The following is a 16,026-nucleotide window of genomic DNA, read 5'->3' on the forward strand; positions in this document are numbered from 1 at the left end:
CTGGAACGGGCGCTTTTTCTTCTCAAGCTTCTCTAACCCGACAGCCGTCAGGGTCTCTGCCTCAGTCTTCATGCGGGCCATTTCGTCGTCCGCATGCTGGTCGATCAGGGTTTCCCCCGAGAAAGGCAGGTTGGCCCCTGTTTGTTGTGCCTCCGGTTTGAGTGAGGTAAGGCGAAGCCAAGCGTGACGCCGTTGGTTGATGCCATGACAATATCCATGTGCCGCTAACAGAGACACATCCGCCGCCGTGCTGATAATCTGATTTGACACCAGCATCCCCTCACGCAAAGTCTCTAGAAAGTCCTCCTTGTCGCGAGGCAGCAGCTCCGCGTACTGCAGGAGAGACTCCCATAGGGCACGGTCGTAGCGCCCCAACAGAGCCCCGGCACTTGCCGCCTTCATGGTGGTAGAAGCCGTCCCAGAGACCTTTCTGCCCGCCGAGTCTAGCCAACGGCTATCCTTATCAGGCGGCAGTGTCGAGGAAGGAGTGGTAGCATGCTGCTTCCTTGCCGCCGTCACAATGACCGAGTCCGGTTTCGGGTCAATCCTCAGAAAGGTCGGGTCTGATTCCGGCGCACGATACTTCTTCAGGAGCCTTGAGGGGGCTGGCTTCGTCACCGCCGGAGTGAGGAACAACTCCGTAGCGGGCTCCACCAATCCCGGCACTAGTGGCAGCAGGGGGCGAGGCAGGTGCTTCTTGTGCAGCGTCTCGAAGATCACGGACGTCGTAGGTGTTGGCACCGTCACCGTGATCCCTAGCTTGGCCGCACCCCTCAGTAGCACCTCCTGGAAGGAGACTACATCGTCGACATGCGATACTCCCGTCCCTGGCGAGTCCGACAGCGTCGGCGAGTAGTCCCTGGCAGACGATTGGGTGCGGGATCTGGCTCCGCGCCTCCTGCGGCGTCGCCCAGATGTCGATGACGACCGTCCACGGCTCCGTGATCTTCCTCTCCGTCCGGAGCGGGAGCGCGATCTGGTTGGCTTCGGTCGCTCAGCCGACCTTGCAGGCGCAGGCGACGGTGGCGTAACCTGGTGCCGCGGCCTCGGAGTTCTCTTCGGCGGCGTCGAATACCTAGGCAACCACACAGACCGTGGCGGGGCCACAGGTGGGCCCGACGGTGTGTGAGGCGGAATGGGAGGAGGAGAAGGAGGCATAGGAGGTGTATACATCACTGAGTACACCGAGCCCGGTGACTCCGTTCTCTTCCTTTGTGACCCAGAGGGACTCCCGGCGTCAGGACTCCTCCTGCACTGCCTCGGTGTCGATGAACGCCTCCTCGACGGCGAAGGCCTCCTCGACGGTGAAGGCCTCCTCGACGTCGGGGATCCCCTCGACGGTGACCTCCTCTTTGCCGACGGCGACCACGCCTCAACGGCGAGCGCCTACGCCGGGACTAGTTTAGACGCCGATGACTCGACGGAGAAGTCGGCGGCGTCGACGACGATGATGATGATGATGATGATGTCGTCGACGGCGGACTGCTCAGCTCCCTCGACGGCGAGCGTCGACGCCGTTTCTCCCCAGAGCCCTGGGGAGACGGTGAACAGACTGCAGCCATCCCCCTCGACGCCGTAGTCGACGCAGACGGAGAATGGGGACGTTTGCTGGGCTTCCTGCCCCTGGGGAGCCCCCCAGGGGCCTCAGCATGGGCAGAACCAGCCCGTCCTGACCCACCTTGTTCCCTCAGCCTTCTGTCCTCCAGGCCTTGGAGCCTGATCTTCATCCTTTCTCTCAGGGTACTGGCTGAGAAAGATTGGCAAATGTCACACTCCGCTGGAACATGGGACTGGGGAAGGCAGACGATGCACACCCTGTGTGGGTCCAACTTGGCCTTCTTTCTCTCGCACTCTGGGCACTTGTCAAACAAGCCAGGCATGCGGACAACACAGAGCACACACAAGAAGGAAGGCAACAAGGTACGTAATAAGCACTTGAAAAGTTAACAAATCCAAATAAACCCTTGAAAAGGGAGAGCTCAATGCTCCAGGGTCCTGCTAGCAGGAGCCGGAAAAAAGAACTGAAAGTAAAAGGGACCTGCTGTGCATTCTGGGATACTGGAAAAGTTCTGGAAAGTTTTCTTAAAGGCACAGTATCCTGTTCTGAGCCACATAATGGCAGCCTATGGGGCTTGTCTGTCCATTCCTCCCTCTCTATCATTTCAGAGGCTTTTGATGGTAGAGGCAGGTTTTTCTCTGTGGAAAAAGCTGGGCAGGGAGTGCTGTTGGTGGAATTTTCTAGTTGAAGTACTGGACAGTGTAGCCTGTGGATATAGGCTGCATTATCTGTCTCTGAATCCTCTCTTAAGTGTAGATGCAGGTCTGCATGGCTTGACAATTTAAGAGATTATTTTTATTGCTCCGGGGTCCACGCACATGGGCGGGACTATTCACTAGATTATGACTGTAGGAGAGGGTCTGCTTTCTATGTTCACCCCCACTTTTTGCTTTTGCTTTACTGGTTTTCGACTTAGATGTGGCTGTGGGCCTGCTAATCAGACCCACAGCCCTGCTGTTCTCTCTCTAAATTAATACTATGTACTTTAGGTGCATAAAAAAATTGGATAGGATCACCGTATTGGCCCCTGTACAGTGTACCTTAGGTACCCAGGGCATAGGTGTACCCTAGGCCTACCAGGGGCTGCAGCATGTATTATGCCACCCCTAGCCTGGCCTTCCATTATGACACAACTGGCTGATCACTCAGCTGGGAAAAGGTTGTGTAATCACGCCTTGCTTAGGTGTAGTATTCCTATACCTACCTTATATATAGACACATGTGTACCTATCAGCCACTCCTATGGCAGGCCTTAACAATCCTGGATGCAGAGTGCTTGGTAACATGTGAGATAGTGCTCTAGCATGAGCTGAGCCTGTCTGCAGCTTTCGGAACCATGTCCTTATAGCTGTTCTATGATATAGCCTTCCATATACTCTTAAAGTGCCTTATAATCTTAAACGGTTATGGTAACTATGGTTTGGCTTTATCAAAACAAGTCGTTTAAGGTGTCTAACACTTTGGAATAATACCCCCATCCCATTTCTGGTGATGAGGATATTATCCCTCCCTTCTAGAGGGAGAAGACATGTTGAGACCTACTTACCCGGTTAAAGTTAACCAGAGCCCCAGCATCACAAAATGGATGCTGCTGCCACGACACAAGTCTGACCTCCTGCTGCTGGGAGTGATCCCGGCACGGGAGGCTTGGACAATAGGTTTTCTGCCTTGGGAGGTGCGAGCACCACCCCAGACAGGCCTTAGTGTATTGGGGCAGGGAGGGATGAAAGAAACTAGACACTGCCTGGGGCACACAAGGTGTCCCATGCATAGTCCAGTTCAAACCGGTGCTGGGGCCCTCCAGCCCCAGTCCTGGCGCGAAACTGGACAAAGGGAAGGGGGTGTAACCACCCCCCTCCCAGGACCCACCCATAAGGCGTGACCTAGCAGGCAACCCAGCCCCCCAGATTAGTTTAAGTGTGGTAGCTGGGCCCCAGCAGATTAGATTATCCTGAACCTGCAACTTGAACAGAAACTCTGGACCTTCGACATTCGACGAAAGAAGAAGACTGAAGAATCTCCGTTGTGGCCAAGGAGTGGTCACCCTGTGCGAACAGGCACCATCAAGAGACTTACCCTTTGCTTTGCTGAAGTTCTACGAGGGACCGACTGCAGAGCCTGACCAGAGAATGACTTCCAGACTTCTCCGACCCTGATCCACATCCTCAGCCGAGCTGAGATCCGTGGAGGCGACGAGAGACGTGGGACCGGCTACCTGGGAAAAGTGGCGAGTATCTTCCAGCGCAGCTTCTGAGGCACCCTCGAAGATGTGCACCGGGGATTGAGAAGCCCCAACTCCAAGCACCATCTGCGCCGAAGATCAGCCCCCCACACTCCACGAGTCCTGCGTGGGGCCCTTCTGCATTTTCCTGCTTGCCGCGTCTGTCCGGTTGCTTGCCTGTTGGCTAGCAACCTTTGCGACGACACACCTTTGATTTTCCACTGCTGGTTTGGCTCCTCCAGACTGGCTCCTGCTCCTCTGCAAAAGAGAAGCACCCCAGACCTTCCTGGTCTGCACCAGAAGCAAGTCCTCCATTCTTCGTGGGTTCCGCTTGCCAAGGCTTGGTGAGTCCTAGTTCGACGCCGCCAACAGCACGAGCCTTCGTGGGACAGCTCGCCTCCTGGTCCTGGTCGTCCTCGACGTCTCCTGGTACCCGTGGCTGCTGCGACAAGCTTCACCTCTTCACCTGCAATCTCCCGACATCGCCTGGTTCCTTCCTGGTTCCACGTGGTCACTGGCTAGTGACCCAGACTCTGTCCCCTCTGCTTGCAGGTATCCTTCCTTCTTGATCCCGGCCTTGGGATCCACCGGACACTCTTCACTGACTGCCTGTCAGCAACTTTCCTTCAGGCATCCATAGAAGTCCACGACGAAACCCGACGCAAGTTCACACCTATGCACCCGCAGCCCGTGGGCTAGGTAACTTGGGTACTCCGGTGCTCACAAGGGTATTGACTATCCTAGGGTCTAGTTTCCGAGTCTCGACTTTCTAGCTATACCAGAAGTGTCCTAAAACTGCTTAATTCTGAACTGTACTATTTCTATTGATTATACGCATTACGCGTGAGTGTTTCCACTCTGCACCTGAATCCCGTGGGCCTCCCACTTCCTAACCTTGGGTAGTATAGTGTAGCCCCAGCGATTCCCTAGGCCTAGGCCTATCCTATTTCCGTGACAGTGGTCCTTATACCACTTACTTAGTATATGGTTTGCGTGTACTTACCTCGAATCTCATAAAGAGTGCTGAGGGTTTGACTAGAATTAATACACTTTATTTTATATATATATCTGTTGTGGTGTCCTTTCATTTGGTATTCAAGGGGTTACAAATGGTATAACAGCTGGCTTCACATGCCATTCAGAGTTTAGCCTAAGACTGCTCTTGTCCATGCTACCACTAGGATAGCTGGTCTATAAGGTTGACTTTACAACCAATCACCATAAGGGTTGTTTGGACTGATACAAGGTGTACACTAGAATTAGTGACATAATATATCAGGCCAACTTCTCACAATGACTATACACAGAGATCCCCTACTACAGAAATGGCACGTTTCCTCGCATTGGAGACTACCAGGGAGTCCAGTGGTGCGGGGCCTTTAATGTAGGGTGGGTCTGTTGGGGCGGCTTTATATTTTTTTCTCAATGCGTGGGTTAATGACCCTGGCCCTAACTGGGTCTTTAAAAACCTCTGGTGCGTGCTTAACAACTCCCTTAAGCATCGGCAGGATTGAGGTAGACCTGTGTGCAGTGTCGAATGTATCTAAGAGGAAGTCCTCCTCTGCGGGGTCTGTGTGGAGATCAACCCCGTGGTAGCAGGCAGCCCTATGGAGTAGTTGGTTAAAGCCCATGGTGTTCTCTGGGAGGGGGGGGGGGGTGTCTAGAAGGGTAAAGCTCGTCCTGCGGGACGTTTGAGATGTTGTAGTCGACCCATGGGTCTGGGGAGCCTGTAGGAGTAGGGTCCCCTGTTGGTTGGTTGTCCGCCCCAACCCCTGTGTCGTAGGTAATGTCATCATCATCATCCTCCTCATCTGGAGATGGTGTAGGAGAATGGTGAGGTGGGGGAGGAGGAGAAGGAGGAGGAGGAGGTGGAGGAGGAGGAGGAGGAGGTGGAGGAGGAGGTGAAGGAATCCTCAAAGGGGAGGTGGCAAAGTCTCTCCTTTTTGGTGGTGCAGCTGGTGCAGGCTTGTCCAGTGGTCTTTTTCTGGTGCTAAGCTACAAATGACCAGTCTTTGGATCTTTAACAAGGGTTTTTTGGTAAGGATCGGGTCGAAACAGTCTGTAAGCGGCAGATCCTTCGGTGCCGATGGTGTCAGAGCCTTGGGTTTTTTCGGCGTCGATTCGGCACTGGTTCTTGGTTTTGAGCCGTGAAGTTTAGCAGTGTCTTTTGACTTCCTCGGTGGCTTTCGGCTTCGAGGTTTGGGAGTCGAGGCTTTTCGGCTTCTTGCTCGACTTCGAGGGTGGTATCGGTGCCGAGGAACCGGTGCCAGTCTTTGGCGCCGAGAGCTTCGGTGACGAGCCTGGCGCGGAAGAGGAAACGGGCGTTTTCTATTTCGGTGACGAGGAGGGTTTTTCGGCGCCGAGGATAGGCTAGCTCGAGCCCAAGCTGCCTGAAGGCTTGATGGGCTTCTTAACCGGGCCCGAAAGCGAGGTATGGGAAGCAGTCTTTTGGTGCATACATAGGCCCGAAGGCGTGACCGAAGCCTTTTTCAATGGTGTGAAGGGGGGTTTAGGGTCGGGGTCGACGTCTGTACTCACGCCCCTCTGTGCCGGAGTAATGTCCTCGACGTCGGAGTCGTCAGTTTCGGAGGTGCTGAAGAGGCCCTCTTCGGTGTGCTGTTGTTCCGGGACATCGACGCCTTCTTCGAAGATGTCGTCGGGGATCGAAGTCGACGAGTGTGCCATTGTTCTCCTTGCTCGTCAGTCCCGGATCGTCTTCGATCGGAAGGAGGCACAAGCTGGACAGTCCCGTGGCTCGTGTTCTGGGGGAGAGGCAGAGGTTGCACACCTCGTGGAGATCGGTGTGGGGAAACTTCGACCCACATCGAGGACACTTCTTAAATGGAGTCCTTTCCATCAGCCAGGACCGGAGCCCAGGTAGGCCCGAAGGCCTTCGTCGACGACCGGAATCGAAGACTTAGATTGTTGAGAGTTGCGTCGAGTGTGGAGAACGCGATCGAGACAATACCGTCGAAGGGGGAGGATTGCGCGCCGAACTGGAAAACTGGAACGGTTCCGAACTGGAGCACGAAGAACACATCCGAGCCCGATGGCGGAAAAAAAAAATCTGAGGATGGAGCCGAAGCCCATGCGCAATATGATCCAAAGGAGGAGTCACATAGCTTGTGACTTCCAAAGACTTTCCAAGAGAAAAACAACTGCAACATCCGGGCCCAACACCAGATGGCGATCTATGCACAGTGTGAAATCTGCAGCTCATATGCCTCGAACATGATAATTTAGTGGACTCCTTAATGAGGAAAAGGGTGACACCTAAAATAAGCGGTCTGCTTTTGGAGGGCAAGAATGATCAAAGACTTAGGCAACGCTGACAGAGCTTTGGTTCCTAGTTTCGAGGTAGAAGCATTTGTTTACCAACAGTGGGAGATTGGTGAAAGAACCCAGCTTTAAAACGAGGTCAGCAAACACATTGTGTGCAAGGTCGTTTTAGTAGAGGCACCAAAACACTGATTAATATCCAGAGATGGTGCAAATCAAGATCAAGGGCAGAAAAATCTCAATTGGGCCAGTAGGTATTATTTAAGGCATGCCCCATAATCTGGATCAGCTAACGGCATGGAATAGCCAAGGTTCGTACCAATATATACTTTGGATTTAATGGAACGTGGCAGAGGTAAAGTGCAAGAATAATTATGTAATCAATCACATAAAGGGAGAATGACAGACCTCACTTCCGTAAAAGCTAGGTGGAAATAAGTAAGAGACTGATTTTTGTTCATTTTCCAATACAATGAACTTTATTATATGTTGCAAAATCAACAGTCTGCTTTTCAGTGTACAAACGACACTTGCTCTTTAAGAAAACGTTAGGAAACTTGAAGACTATTATGCCCTGAAATTGTAACATTTTGGCAAAGTTAAAAGCTCTTGTAAACTCCAACTCCATGGCTCAACAGAAGTTCATCCACAGTACAATACCAAAGTAAAACACAGTATCACATAAATGATTCACCTAGAACTGATAATCTAATAATCAATAAGCAAACCATTTGGTTGTTTGCTTAATCCCCCCCAAAAAGAATAATACATTACTAAATTCTTTCAACTTAATTTAAACAACAGAAGCAGATTTACTTTCCATTTTTTAATTTTTTGAATTGCTTTGGGAGTCTCAGAACATGGATATTCATTAAATATCTTTATTTTCAGGTTTTGTATCTCAAGTCTACAAGTTCCAGAAAATACATGTAAATGTATACAATACTTCTTTCTGTACAACTCTGTTTTTCAAAAATAGGATATACTGATAGCAGATGTAGAAAGTTGGCAACATATATTGTTTTTCATCAGCGCAGACAGAACTTATTCTGAAAGGTTAACAAAAATGTTTTCATGGAGGTGATAACAATAATCATTTTCCACCTGTTGCTTCCAGTGTCAAGTAAAAGCACAGTCACTGCCCCATAGATAAAGCTTCAATGTACTATCATTTAGCAAACAGCCAACAAATTAAGACGCAGGCGTTTAATCACAATCTGATTGAAAACAAGGATACAGTTGAGACAGTAGACTTAAGGATTTGGAACCAACAAGACAAGTTTGAATGAAAATCCCCTCTAAACATTTCGCATGGAATGCATGCTTGGCCATAATGTCTAGCACCTTAAATAACATCACTATTAAGGGTTAACTTTGCAATAAATAAAAATAAAAAAGGAACAATGCATCATTAGATTATTTCTCAACGTACACAACGGTTTTTCATTTCTATCACTTTTTGTCCTGGGTCAGTTTTTAGTGTATATCATTTTAGCTTATTTTACAGACAAATGACTAAGTAAATATATTTAAATATATGCCTCTGAACATTGTTTATTTTGTCCAAGATCACACTATTTTACCTAAGCAATACTGGCTCTTAGCTAAGGTTTCAGATCAAAGTCTATTTCTTTCTAAGTGGTATAAGTTTGGGGTCTGCAACACTAATGGGCCACCGAACAGCAAATAACACAATAATTACTTTAATTCTAGAATAAGTTTGATTTTGTCAGCCACCTGCATTACTGGATTCAAGCTCATCAACACTGTAAAACCTAATGTTGAATACATTTGATCTTTTCGGTTTGGTATGCATGCAATGTCACCTCTCCCGAATGGTGGAAATTCCATAAATCATATGGCCTTATATCAGTTAACGTTTGTAAAGAGAATGTGACTAGTCATGTGAACCACAGAGCAATTTCCATGACAAATACTTTAGAACTGAAAATGAGACAGAAGCCAAAACAAGGTATTGATATTTTGCTTACTCCTGTTAAATCACACTTGCCCCTATGTGTACAGAAGCTTTAAGCAGAAACCAACTGATTGTGTTTAACCTACTCACAGCCTGGGTTAATGTTCCACAACACAAGCCTCTAGAGTGTGCTAGAAATGGCCTCTGATAATTTGGTGACTAGCAATGTCCCTTAAGACAAATCATGCTCTTCTGCACATCTCGCACTTAGCCAGAATTCACTTTGGTTCACTTGTATTTGTACTGACATACCTACACTCTCCTTTTCAACTGACAAATCAAAAAAAAAAACAATCCCTAACAAACCAAAAAAATACAATCCTTGCAAGTGAGAATACTCATTCATACAGAGGACGGTGTATTAATTCAACAAAATCATCTATGGAGAACACAAACATGTGACTGGCACACTGATAGCGTGAGCTGCATTAGACCATACAGATAATCTTCCAACTTTAGATTTATAGGGTAAAGTGAGAACTATATAGTAGTCTTTAGTAATGTCACACATGATTTTACCAACGTAGGTAAAATAGATTTTCTGTGCATACACACATTGGAGGGTTGATGCAGGTGCGTTATTTTAATAAGCAACATCGTAGGAATATGAAGGATCAGAAAACAGGAAGACCCAATAACCCACAGGTAACCGTGTATGAATACATGAAAAGAAACAATATTCCGTGTGGGAGAAATTCTAATGATGACTGAAGTTACTTGTACAGTAGTCAATAAATTGTGGATGAGCCCCGTGTTATTCCCTAACTCTATTTATTCAATTGTTCCTATCAATAATGTATAGAAATGTCAACATGAATAGTGGCAAATCAGGAGTAACCATGCACATGGCACCATGCACATGGCACAATGTACAGGTGCTGAATACATAAGCAATTAAAAAAAACTGAGCAATGTATATGTAGAACTGAACCAAATGCTCTTACTGCATACACAGATTTTTCTTTCGCATGGTCAGAAGAGTTAGTCAAGTTAATGAGGTTGTTGATGTTTCAATCTCAATTGTCTAGAACTGGACAAGATCATCTTAAGGACAGTATATTAAAACAGTAGCAACCATTTGTAATGCTGCAGTAGTAGTGTGCACGAGCCATCAAGCAGCAGCCACATTGTAAAAGGACATGTTCAATATGATTGATACACGCAGAAAAGAGTGGCTGTCGATATACTACCCCGATAACCTCGTCCAATTTCAGACAGCTGAGGAAGAAACGTCAATTACCTTATTAACCAGTTTGATACTTCTGAGTATGTGAAAGAACCATGAACCCTTGGATGTACTAAGAGCAGCCAGTTGCTTGTACATATATCATTGTACTAAAAAAGAAATGGATTTTGTATTCCACATCTATTCACTGTTCATCAGGCAGAATGCACTGTGTGTAAATCATGATGTTCACCTTTCATGTTGGAATTTCTACACAGTTTTGATACGAAAAATTGAATAAACAATTTAAGAATAATACAGATCTAACTCACCATTTATTGATTACTATACAGAGGTACTTTAACAGTAAGTATCAGAAACCTTCCTCTAGAAAGCATGGTTTCCTTTGGACGTAGTTTGCAAAAACATCAACATCTTAATTTTCCAAACACATATTACATTGTATAGAGTCTTTAAATAATACATTTGGTATGAAGATAAGCTGAATTTGGTGTAGAGAATAAACAGTTCTTTCTCCTTTTGCCAGAACTTTTCTAACGAGGGCATTAACCATACAGCACCCTTAAATCCTGATCAACATTTTGAGTCTGACTCACTTTTGCTTGCACTGATCATAAGCATGGTAAAGCGCAAGTTAATATTCTGTAAGCTCATAAGTGGAAATTATCCTTGGACAAGTCTTGGTATTTATACAATAGTACGAGAGGCCATCCTAAACACTGGGAAAAATGAATTTGAATTATTTTAAGCAAAATACTTTCCTCAAAGATAAAACAGTTTACTTCTGTACATCTCAGGAGATCCTATACACAGTAAATAATAAAATACTACACTTCCTACATATCCATGGAAATAAGGAGGGTATGGACATGTGCTCTAAATATCAGCAAATTGCTTCGGGCAAACACAAAAGCATTAACGTGGGAAGATTTGAAAAAGCAAAGTTAAAAAAAGGACACTAGAAAAATTGAACTTGCAACCCACACTGAGCGAGCAGGTCTGACCTCTTGGTGACTATCCATACACAAGATATTTGCTCAAATACATGTCCAAAGGACACATGGTTCTCTGCATGTACTATTTCATTGAGAAGGAGGGAGCCGTTGGACAGCAACTGTTTGACTGTATTGAAAAGACAACCTTACAGCCAATTGTAGTTTCCAGTACACCAATTAGAATCCTATTTTATGCCTACAAAGTAAGCAAATCATTCAACAGCAGCTATAAGGCAAGGCAAAATATAGGAGATTCACTGCAGCCCATCCTTTCAAACTGCAAAGGAGACTTGGCCTCCAATCCCCAACAGTGTCAATGAGGAATATCCAGTGATCAGGATGTAGAAATACCTCCATTTGTGCTATGGTCACATATGATGCTCTTTTATGCATGCACCTTTTCACATTGGGAGCAGGAGGTGGCCATATCTTGGTTTGCAAGCAGATGAGCACTCTAGAAAAGCTGGAGACAAAACTCCCACAAGAGCATGGAGTCACCAGAGAGGGGGCCGGCATGGCTATGTTAAAGTCACCCAAAACTAAAACAAAAGGAGAAATGCATTGCTAATAAATAAGTATTTTAACTAGACGGGCCACTTCAATTGAAGCTTCCAAAATATATCTATAGCATTGACTGGAACATCCTCCATTTAAGCATCCCCATAAGAATGCGGCTGGAAGCCACTGCACTGCAAACCAAGGTCTGAGCGCAACCAAGAACAAGTCTTTGACCCAGAGTGATTTCAAAATACTAAAATGCTTCCCCCCCCCCACGGCCCCCCCCCCCCCACCTTTCACTTTTCCAATGCACAGCAACAAACAAGAAAAAGATGTCAGCCTGGTAAATAAAATAGGGCTACAACATTATCTAAGAATATTTCTGGCTTAAGGAATTTTTTGGTTAAATCTATCAAAAGCAAACAAAGGTTATGAAACAGAACTGCAGAGCGAGCACATAGGAAAACATTTCAGTTCTGCTGCAACTTTCTTACATGTCTGCAAATGGCTAAAATGTCACTATTAATACTACTGTTAAAAGATGACTCCCATTAGAATAAACCCACCTTTATGTGGTGCTGATGTCAATGCTTCATTTTTGTTAACTTCACATTCCAGAATTATTTGCTGGTCACGCCGACTTGACGGTATTAACATCGCCTTTTTACAAAGCACGCCCTTTTTAGGTCGTATTAAATGTCTCTAGATAATAACTTTTTTTAATACTGAGCATTTCATGAGAAAAATGCAGAAACTCTGGTCTGGAGGCACGCATATAGAAAGATGCTTTTCTATTTATATTAATATAAAAATAGACCACAGTCTCATCAATGAATAAAATTGGCCATCATAGTATAAAATTATAAAAGTCAAAAGATAGGAGAGAGTCTTGGAAATGCTCACACTGTTTGATGGAAAGGGTAATCTAATACAGGACGACACAACGCGCACATCCGACACTCAGCTGATGTCAAAGGTTCCTGTGACTGCTCAAAAGTATAAAGATGACAAAACGGAGCTTGGATGTATTTCCCCAGAAAGGAATCCATATTAATGAACAAAGCCCTTCCAGGGAGGCTTTCATGCTTAATCAACTCTTCCAATTGAAAAGGGTAGACACTACAGAGACCGTTTTCTGTAGCACAGTTGAAAGAACAAACCTCTGTAATATCGTCGATCCCGAAAGAATAGTTAAGGTAGGAGCATTCCAGGTCATAAAGTTGTGCGGTAACAAAACAAAAGCCATCCGAGTCAAGAAGCCAGTGTCCATCAAAACAATTGACTCCATTTTTGAGAGTTTCTTCCGCCTTTTACGTTTCCCCTTGCATTTGGCTTTAACTACCAAATGAAGGTTTTGTTTTTATAATCTTCCAACACCTAGAAAGGTGAAACAGCTGCAGAAATTGAACCAAGTGCTGATTTCACTACATGGTTCAACCATCTGCAAAAATAAGATGGCATCCTTTTGAAGTAGTAACTCCACATTCTAATGTCAAGTACTTAGTGCTGATCTGTGAATGGGGATTACACTTGCCGTAAAACGATGAACTACCACCAGATTCTTTCCCCATCTTTTGGTCCCAGGGCTAGTGCCAGGACTGAAAGTGCTGTTGATCATACTCTGCTATTAGTTTCTTTATATGGGCTAATTTGTTGTGAAGGTACTCACAGCGATTCTTCTCATGGCTGTAGAGTGGATTTGTCTGAAAAGCAATAACAATGAAAGTTATGTTTCCCTTCTGGAGTAAGACGTAAAAAACACAGCTTCTTTGAGATACCGGTCAACAGTTTGTAAGCTCGAATCACATGATATTCACCTTAAATATGCCAAATAAGAACCTTTCCAGCTTTGCATGAAAGGCTGGCAACAACATGGTTGTCTTATGACCAATAAACATATCGAATATATTTGTTTGATGGAACAACCCAATATACATGAAGAGTGGAACATGCTAAATATGGAAATGATTTTCCTTATAATCCTTAGAGCTGTGCGTCTGCTGAAGTAGGCTTACGCACAATCATCTGGAAGAGCGAAACAAGTAAGTGGCTATGGCAAAGCAGCAAGCTGCAGCAGTCCCATGCTACGCATTGCAAAAGATGGGGACGGAAACCGGCTGTTACAGAGTGAGTCAAAATGCTGCTCTCAGCGCGGAGTTCATAAACTAAGACTAACTCATCTGTACAGAAATCAAATGGAAGACTAGGAAGAGGAATAAGGTGCTGTTCAAGTGGTAAGCAAGAAAGTGGCTGAGCCAGTGAATTATAGATACAAGTGATCTATATTTAAACTAAACTGGTGTGTAACTAATTACGTACTACAATTATTATCCGGTTCATTCAAAAAAAGGACCTTCACCTAGTGGAACCCCCAACAGTTCATGTAAAGTGCTACAATTTCAGCAATTCAGTTTCATGATTCAGCCCAGAAAGACTGGCAGCACAATTTCTAACACTATTTTTCAGCTCTAACCTATGCTGAATTCCTTCTTTCACTTTCCCAGGCTCTCCTCCATCCAGTTTCCATTAACATGGACAATCAGACAATATTTGTTGTAGATCATATGGGGGAGGAAGCTCAGTTTTCATGGTGTGAATTAATAGTATTTTGAACTGACATGACATTTTGCGTACAAGTAGTAAGAGGTTTCACATTTGTCTGCATCTTTTCAGTTTTATAAAATGCAGCAGCAGAAACAAACTATTTAATAAATAATTCCAGGAATTAATGAAAACGTTCAAGTTTCAATCTTAATGCCAATGATAAAGTGAACTGGCACAGGCACGAAACAAAAGCCTTCAGGGTGAAGCAACATAAAATCTGTGCTGGAGTCTTGTGATCAATAATAAAAATAAAAACAATACCAGCTTGGCTATGAATAACAACTTGCTGCAGAAAAAAAGATACTAACTTAAACACTAGTGGTACTGCCCATCATTTTACAGAAACGACTAGATTGGAATTGAAGCTGAATCAATTTTTTTACATGGTGATATAGTTAAACTTAGCACAAGTGACCAAGGTTTGTATTTGGGGACATTGTTACACTGATACGGTGTGAAATAGGAAAATGAGCTACCACACAAGAAAACTGTGATGTTTTCATATTAAATCAAGTGTGTCTGTATAAGATCATATGAAGAACTGTTTTCCCATTGAATGATTAAGTTATATAGGGATGCTTGGACAAAAGCCTTTCAGGTTACTTTCAAACAGGATCAATAAGTTGGAAAACTAATTTACTAGGTATACTCGAATATCAAAATTGCACAGGGCTAGTTCCTCACGCATCTCTAGAGCAGACGTGTGCTATTCCGTTGTAGTGAAGGGTTTCCTTAGACAAGTGGGGGTGAGGGGCTGAAGTGAATACTGGAAGTAACCACATCCAAGGACTCTGTATTAAGCAGACATGTACGTCAGCCTCAACACACACTTGATACTTTACTTAGGCTCAACTAAAATGAACACACTATTAAGTAAACAATCTTGGCTGTTTGCTACCCTTCCCTACAGAGACTACATCATTCACAAAGTAATTTCATAAAAATGTGTGGAAAACTATAAAATGCCTTTGTAAATCTTTACTACTCACCTTTTTAATTTTGCGATATTCTTGTAAAATTTGATCATGGATAGTCTGTGGAAAAAAATGTGAAAGCTTTTTTCAGCATAAACATGATGGGCCACATTCTTTGATATTTATGCTAATGCAAAATGTGCCGCGTTGGTGGAAAATATGGAACAAATATGGTTAAAAAAACATGCTTCCTGAATAGATCTATAGGCATTAAAAAGTTGGTGGAATATAGATTATAATAAAGGCAGTTCAATCACAAACATCACTGCTCTTGGTGGAGAAGTAGAGACCTTTTTAGAAGCTGAGGAATGCAAGAAGAATCCAGGGTCTAATAGCCATTAGAAGTAGTGCTAGTGAGGATTGATATCAGAAGCAACGAGTGAAGGTTGAGAGCTTCCACATCACATCTAATGATGGTGTTTCACTGTCAAGTCAAATGGCCACTGGGACTAGAATCCCAAAGATGATGCAAACACCATATTGGGCATGCAGTCAAGTTTTTGTTTTTTGTTTTTAGTCCTCTCTGCCATCCCACATCTGCTCTACACATCTATAGGCTGCTGCCACTGCTTCAGTTTCCTGCATAACAGCCACCAAGACCACTCCAGTGCATGGTACTCACACTTAATAAAAACTGCGCATCAGGATGTGAAAACATCACTGCTCTGGTATAAAGGATACTTGCTTGCAATTGGAAGCTAGAGCTTCATTTAGTCCGACAAACCAGTAGAAA

General features: G+C 44.9%; 1 protein-coding gene across 2 annotated transcripts in view; it reads right to left on the reverse strand.

Moving 5' to 3' along the window:
* The window catches only part of ELL (elongation factor for RNA polymerase II), a 225,870-nt gene that overhangs the window by 36,025 nt on the left and 173,819 nt on the right, over nt 1-16,026 (reverse strand). The window contains exons 11-12 of one of the 2 annotated variants that reach the window (XR_014972352.1): nt 15,309-15,353; nt 12,282-13,418 (exon numbers count right to left, since the gene is read on the reverse strand). Coding sequence is in view for 1 of the 2 variants with exons in the window: in XM_085639498.1 (XP_085495624.1) it covers nt 13,302-13,418; nt 15,309-15,353 (162 nt within the window). In the remaining variant the exon portion in view is untranslated. Of the gene's footprint in view, nt 1-7,869; nt 13,419-15,308; nt 15,354-16,026 lie in introns of those variants that run through there. The other variant, XM_085639498.1, reaches the window with a different exon arrangement.

Source organism: Triturus cristatus, chromosome 12 (genome assembly GCF_964204655.1).
Source record: "Triturus cristatus chromosome 12, aTriCri1.1, whole genome shotgun sequence".
Lineage (NCBI taxonomy): Eukaryota > Metazoa > Chordata > Amphibia > Caudata > Salamandridae > Triturus > Triturus cristatus.